At 28.2% G+C, this 7,818-nt stretch overlaps 3 protein-coding genes across 3 annotated transcripts; all 3 read left to right on the top strand.

Annotated features, from left to right (window-relative positions):
* Window positions 1-113: 113 nt before the first annotated feature.
* Window positions 114-827, top strand: EIN_241850 (serine/threonine protein kinase HT1, putative; the record flags this gene model as incomplete). The annotated part of the gene is made up of 1 exon (XM_004183116.1): window positions 114-827. One exon carries the CDS (start codon window positions 114-116, stop codon window positions 825-827), a length of 714 nt encoding a protein of 237 aa, XP_004183164.1.
* A 3,645-nt stretch (window positions 828-4,472) lies between these two features.
* On the top strand, window positions 4,473-6,142 carry EIN_241840 (hypothetical protein; the record flags this gene model as incomplete). The annotated part of the gene is made up of 2 exons (XM_004183115.1): window positions 4,473-5,652; window positions 5,937-6,142. 2 exons carry the CDS (start codon window positions 4,473-4,475, stop codon window positions 6,140-6,142), a joined length of 1,386 nt encoding a protein of 461 aa, XP_004183163.1.
* A 728-nt stretch (window positions 6,143-6,870) lies between these two features.
* Window positions 6,871-7,700, top strand: EIN_241830 (leucine rich repeat containing protein BspA family protein; the record flags this gene model as incomplete). Its single annotated transcript, XM_004183114.1, has 1 exon — window positions 6,871-7,700. A coding segment is annotated over one exon (830 nt), but the record flags the coding sequence as incomplete, so codon positions are not given.
* Between the last annotated feature and the right edge of the window lie 118 nt (window positions 7,701-7,818).

Here is a 7,818-nt window from a genome sequence, read left to right as displayed (position 1 = left end):
AATCAACGCGAATTGATTATGACGAATTAATAGAAGACAAGAAACTTGGTGAAGGCTCGTTTGGTGTTGTGTATAAAGGAAGTTACAAAGAAAATGTTGTTGCAATCAAAAAGATGAAAACCGTTTTTGATGATAATAAGTTGATGGATGAATTTGAGAATGAAGTGTCAATGCTTGACAAATTTAGGTGTGAGTATATCGTCCATTTCTACGGCGCCGTGTTTATTCCAAGCAAAGTGTGTATGGTCACTGAGTTTGCACAATATGGGAGTTTACAAGACTTGATGAAACACAAAACAAGTGATGAAGTTGTCATGAAATTGCGACTCAAATTTATGATTGATGCAGCAAAGGGAATATCATATTTACATGAAAACGGTATATTACACAGAGACATCAAACCAGATAATATTCTTGTGTTTTCATTTGATCTAAATAATAAAGTGAATGCAAAATTGACTGATTTCGGGTCAAGTAGAAATATAAACATGTTAATGACAAACATGACATTCACAAAAGGTGTTGGAACACCAAAATATATGGCACCTGAGGTTTTAAACAAAGAAAAGTACACAAAAAGCGCCGACGTATATTCGTTTGGTGTATCTTTATTTGAATGTGTTATATGGAAAGAACCATATTTGGATAAACAATTTAAGTTTGCATGGGATATCGTCGATTTTGTTGTGAGTGGAAAACGTTTAAAAAAGCCATATTATTTAAACAATGACATATACAACATTGTGAATGATATGTGGTGTCAAGACGTTGGTAAAAGAATAAAAATGAACGACGTGGTATTAAAACTGGAAAACATCAACATATAATTTAAAACAATTATTTTTTCGTCAACAACAATTGTTTGTATTGTGATCTTTCAGAACCAGTGTTATTTAAAAAAATAATGTTATATTAAATAAATTAATTTAACCTGCCAACATAGTTAGACATTTATAGGGGATCCATAAACTAGTTGGGGAATTTATTAGAAACTTTTTTAAAAAACAATATTTACACGTAAAGGGGTGGAAAAAACCGCTTCAGGAAAAAAACCGTTTTTGATAATTTAATAGTAAAATGATAATATGATTATAGTTTTTTTGTATAGTTTATTTTTTTCCTTTTCCTCGATTTGATTCAAAAAAACAAGGTTTACAAGAATATCTATTACTTTTTCAAGATGCCAATGTTTGTTATTGGAATTTGTGAATTATTTTTTATGTAAAGTAAAAGCTGGATTTGCCGAATGATAAAAAGAGGAGCAAGAAAGATTGACTTCGAAACTGTTCTTTGTAGTCAAAATAACAAAAAAAAACAACTCGGAATTCATCAAATAAAATGAACTTTTTATTAAATATTTTTTTAATTTTTTGCAGAAATAAAAAAACTCAAAAACACTAACCCGCGAGTGTACCTTTTTTTCACACCCCCTTTCACTCCTTTATATTTTTTTTTCAGTTTTTTAATCATCCATTAAACAAATACTCAACAGTCAAATCGATTACCTCTCGAGCAACATGGTAAATATACGGGCCAGCACATGTTTTTAATAGACCACTTTTCAATGTCTCTCAGCAAAGACAGACTGCACCTTTATTCCACACCCCCTCTTGTTGGATTCCTCATTCGCTCAAAAATGCATTTCACTGCCAAACTGAAAAAAACGCACTTTGGACTTACTCACCAACTGAACGTGAGTGCATCCATTCTCAGCGGTTTTTCAAGTGCCTGTCAAGCAAGCGATAAATGACTCGTTATTTCGTTGTACTTGCTTTTTTGAAACTTTTTATAAAATAAACGAAGCAATTTATTAATATTGGTCTATAAAAACAATGTAAGACGGATAATTTTGTGTAAATTATTAGAAGCGGTAAAAGGGCGCTGCACGTGTCCGTTAGAATTTCTCGTGTTTTTTTGCTTTTTTCCATTAAAACTTCAATTATTTGAGGCAAATTGAAACTATGGTTATAATTGTGTGTAATTTTTTCAGTAAATGGTAGTAAACCGGTTTTTCCCGCCGTGCAGAAAAACGATAAAAAAGACTGGGAGGATACTGTGGACGATCTGAAAGTGTGGCAATCATTTCTGCATGGTGAATAAATTCAAGTTTATTGTGTATTTTTGTGTGTTATTCAATACATTTGGTTAAAAAATATTTGTATGCCGAGAAAAAACACCCTATTTTTCACAATCTAAAAAGGCAATATTTGGTTATTGGATATGTTTTCATCATAAAACAATAAGAATTTGGTTACGAAAAGACAAAAAAAGATCTAAAGCGGTTTTTCGCCACCGTATTATTTTTTTATTATAAAAATCGGCAAAATGACCAAAAACGTTATTTTTTTATACAATAAAACAAGTAAATGGTAGTGAAGCGGGTTTTCCCGCCAGCCAAAATGCTTGCCCAAAAGTGCATTTCAATAAAAAATGTTGAAAACATCATGGAGACAATGACTGTTATCATCCAAATACATTATTAAGAAGACATGGTGCCAAAGTGAAAGTTGATGTGTTATTTATTTTAGAGGGGTTCTTAAACCTTTATCCACTAATTATAAAAAAATTAATAATCAACAACTTTCTTACTATTCGATGGACTATATTGTTTATTTTATTACAATAAATATATGTAACATTTTGGGATTTTCGCACATACTTTTATAAAGAAGAACAAAATAACTATAAACATTAATAAATTTATTATAATTTATACTATAACTTGTTTCAAAAATTGAATCAAATGGTGAGTCTGAAAAGTAATGAAAACCATTTAACACTTGTATAGTTCAAAAGAGATACACAACGACAACCACGGTTTCAATACGTTGTGTCAAATGGACCAATTCATGTTCATTCTATTTGGATTTGAGCATAAGTTAAATGATAATTATGGTTTATATTATTATTTAATAGTAAATTTATTAATTTTATTAGTAATTTTAGGTCCAGATATGGTTAAATTATAATAATAAATAGTTAATATATTATTTAATACAATTCCATTTTTATCTTTCGCAATGTCATTAATTATTTGATAAATCATAGATTAAAATAGATTAAACATTTAAAAACAAAATTATTTTTCATTTGACAATATCCAAGCAAAACAACTACATAATGCACTAACTTTACTAATAATCAAAATTTACATAGTTGGTATTGTTTTATCGCAAACATGATCTAAAAAATGTAAGTTATATTTTTACCAATTATAAGGGTTTATAAGAAGATCTCCAAAAGCGACGATATCAAATTATCTCGTTCATTACAAGGTCAAACAATTTGTTTATTATGTTTAACAACATCAAAACCACGACATTGACGACTTAAACTTGAACTCATGTGTTTATGAAGACAAAATAAAGCACAAAAACAACAATGACAAAAAGACTTAATTTAATTTACTCTGAAAATAAAAAAGATGATGAGGCAGACTGCAAAGATGATAATTTTGTTTGTTAATTCAAACGATATAAAACTAACAAACACTGCGTTTACTACACTAATATATTATAATAAAATTTAATTAAAAATTTATGTATTTTTGGTTATATGTCTTACTATTGTAAGCTGTTTCCCGTTTTCTTTCAAACAAATTCTGTAATAACTCAGCTTTTCATTGTTATATAAATAGACTTTACCAGCCTTCTTTTAAACACTTCGAAAAAAATGCTCAGGCAAAATGAAAATGATGTTTTTTTGTTTAAATAAAAAATTAAAATCAAATAACATTTAGAATACATTTTACCATTATTCACCAAAAATTATCAAAAGCGGTTTTTTCCTGAAGCGGGTTTTTTCCACCCCTTTATTTTGAAAAAGAAAAACCATGCTCTGCAGTTTTGGGAAGTAAAAAACATGTTAATTTCTATTTTTGTTTTTGTTGTTTTGCAATTTTAGAAATTAATAAAAAACCAATAATAACCAATAAATAAAAACAAATCATTTATATTTTTTTGTGGATAAATTACAGGTCGGTACGAAACCCCTATAGAATTCTAAAACCCCTCAAGTCGTCAATTGATTGGTCGAAAACAGAAAAAAAATATTTTATATTTAGAAACGACATTTTCGGATGACAATTGTAAGCCAACTCCACAAACACGTTGTTTAAACCTGTTCTCCGATGTCACTTTTTGTGGTTTTACACGAGACGCGACTCGTTACGATCATGTCTTGAACAGTTATAAACAAATGTAGTTTTTTATGGTTTTTATTTTTATATTTTGTTTTTGTTATACAAAACTTATTATTATCCTATTTTATATCATAATTAATCGGAATAATGTCTAAATTAATTTACTTTGAAACTTGAAGGATTTTAAGTCGAATTAATAGGTTTTTATCATACTTGTAATTATTTTATTTAAAACGAACGAATAATTATTTTCGAGTTTTTTATTTTATCAAAATTTATGAGACTGTCTATGTATTTAAATTTTCATTGTTGAAATCCAAAAAAACAATAAATGGTTTCAAAGTTGGATGCTTTTAACTTTCAAATAGTCGTCCAACACTTTTACTTTGAAGAAGATTTTATCAACTCGGTTCTTATCTGCAAGAAATTTTCCTGTGTTTTGGACCGTTTTCGTTACAATCCCATTCCAGTAACAACAACGAAACTATTTCATTATATTGAGACACAACACTTATATACCAAAAATGATTGTGAATTGCCTTCTGTTAATAATTTTGTTGTTTGGTATAAAATCCCATACTCACAGACAACAACAAAATCGGAGTACAAATCCATTACATTTGAGAGTATAAAAATTTCATGTGAAGATGTAAATTCTGAAAATATCAAAAAATACGAACAACTGAAAAATATTCTCAAAAACACTGCCATCAAAACACTTGGAAAACATTTTTTAAATAACTTTGACGTCACCAAATTTGTGGTTCCAAACCACGTAACAAAACTTAAACACCACGTATTCGATAATAATAGTCACCTTGATTGTGTGACACTTAACGAAAAACTCCTTTCAATACCACGTTTTTGTTTTAGTTATTGTAGTAACTTGAAAACGATCACATTTCCATCTTCGGTAACTCATATAATGGCAAACGCGTTTTCTAATTGTGGAATTGAAAGAATAACCCTACCATCATCAATTTATTTCATCAAAAATTCCGCGTTTGCTGATTGTCAACAGTTGAAAGAAATTGTAATTTCTGATGCTGTAAAATGTATTGATTTTTCAACATTTTATAATTGTCACAATTTGTCTAAAGTTGTTCTTCCCAACAATTTAAAAGAAATTAAAGGAAATGCATTTGAAGACTGCAAACTACTTGAACATATCAGAATACCAAAGAGTGTACATTTTATTGGAGAAATGGCGTTTCTAAACTGTGAAAATATTAAAGAAATTGTTGTAAGTCAAATTTGTAGCATTGGACTCGGAGCATTCATTAATTGTACATCTCTTACAACTTTTATTGTCCCAACTTTCAATGGAAATTTGATAAACCCAATTTCCAAAAAAGAAGTTGATGTGTATGAGAGGTTTTATACCAATTTTGAAGTAGAAAAAAATGAAAGTGATGAAAGTGACGAGGAGAGTGAAGAGGAATACGATGATATGGATAATGAAGAAAACGATAATCCCAATAATCAAAATAACAAGGGCAACAAAATTGTTTGTTTTTTATCCATTAAAACTTTATGCATTTCAATTAATAAAATCATACATGATAAATTACACAAACTATAAATTAATAACAATTGGTATTAAATTTAATATTAATTTTTTAATTACTTTATATGATTAAGTATAATATATAATTATATTTTATATGATATATTATATATTAAATATAAAATAATAATAGTACATTAATTTTAATTTTAAGAATATTATTTTTATGATTCATTAATAAATATTTTTTTAAAACTAGTATTTAAATTAGTTATTATTATTGTGAAGTAAATAATATACAAAAATTTGATAAATATTTAACATTTATACCCATATTCAGAGGTTTTCAAAATCACAATCCTAATTATTCACGTCACCATTTCATAACCAAAATGTTCATTTTCTCTTATAAATTCGTACGTTATAATACCACATTTTCGGCAATAATTATTTTGGAAACCTATACCCATATTGTTTTCGATCTTATTATATGATAGTTTCGTATTATTATTTTTTTGTGAAAAATAAATACAACAAACAATTAAAATGAGAATTTATAATAACATAGAGGGAGTCTTAAACAGAGACTATACTGAAGTATATGAATTTTGCAATAAAACAGACATTCAGCACATTTATGGTCTTGATAAAGTTACAAAAATTAAAACTCGAAGTTTCTATAATTGTTGTTCTCTTCAAGAATTGGTGATCAACGAAAATGCAACAATCGAAAGTGATTTTTTCGGAAATTGCACATCACTGACTCGATTGGTTCTCCCCAATGACAACATGAAAGTGAGATTTGTACCAACAATAGAAGAAATTGGTATTTTAGATAAATTCCATTACAAATACGACAAAGTGCTTTGTGTTATTTTAAGAACAGACAGCCCCTCTAAATTATAAGAAATAAAAAATTTGAATTATCCAGTCAAATTGATTAATTTGTTTCCAAAAAACTGACGGATTAAAAACACTGAAAATCTCTTCAAATGTACAAGCAATTGATAGCTCTTTTTTCTCTTCGAGTGAATATGAATATATTGATTTAGGAAATGTCAATGAAATTGGGGAAAACCTGTTTGGACCAAATTTGATATCTGTGACAATCCCAACAACTCTGACAAGTATAGGAGATGACATTTTTAAAGAATGTGACAACCTTAAAAATGTTGATTTGTGTGGTAAACAAACTTTTGATGGGTCAGTGAGTGTTGATAAAATGCGACTATTTAAGCGATTAAACATTCAATGTACCAAAGTAAATGTCTCTATTGACCAACTCGATTTATTTAAAAATGTCAAAGATATCAATTTGGTACTTGTGAAAAATAAGACCAAATTACAGCACATTACTTACTTAAATATCCCAAATAACGTGGTTTCTATTTCTGAAAATTGTTTTAAAGAATTTTATAATTTACAAGAAGTTGTACTTTCAACAAATTTGACATCAATCGGAAGTTTTGCTTTTAAAAATTGCATTTCCCTTCACAGAATACAATTTCCAGACAGTTTGAAAGTTATCAAAGAATACGCATTTCTGTATTGTGGATTGACACAAATAACAATTCCAACAAGTGTCACTGCAATTGAAAATAATGCCTTTGAATGGTGTTTTGCATTAAAACGTGTTGTTGTTCCAAAAACAGTTTTAGAACACAAAAATGTATTTTTTGAGTGTTTTTCACTGGAACATGTCCAATTTATTGAAAACAGTCAAAAAAGCACAAAAGTTAATACAACTTTTATTTATTGTAAATCACTCAAAGAAATCATTATACCAAATGACATAACAAAAATAGAAAACAATACATTTTCTTCATGTTTATCTGTTACTAAAATCTCAATTGGAAGTTCTGTTGAAAAAATAGGACACCACTGTTTTGATAGGTGTGAAAATCTTGAAGAAATCGAAATTCCACAATCAGTGACTTTTATTGACGATTTCGCATTTTACAGGTGCCGCAAATTACGAAGTGTGAAATTCAACAACAGTCAAATAGAACTTTCACCCACCGTTTTTGAATGCTGTAATAATTTAAAAGATGTGTTTGTGAATGGACTAATCTCAAAGAAATGAAATTTCCTGTTTCATATAGTGCGTTTCTGATGCTAAATAACAATAAAATGAAATGTACAAATATACACTTTGTATCACTGATATGAC

Source organism: Entamoeba invadens (genome assembly GCF_000330505.1).
Source record: "Entamoeba invadens IP1 unplaced genomic scaffold scaff_1105074725341, whole genome shotgun sequence".
Lineage (NCBI taxonomy): Eukaryota > Evosea > Mastigamoebida > Endamoebidae > Entamoeba > Entamoeba invadens.
The sequence above is the reverse complement of the archived record's forward strand: the minus strand, read 5'-3'. Positions and strand labels throughout refer to the sequence as shown.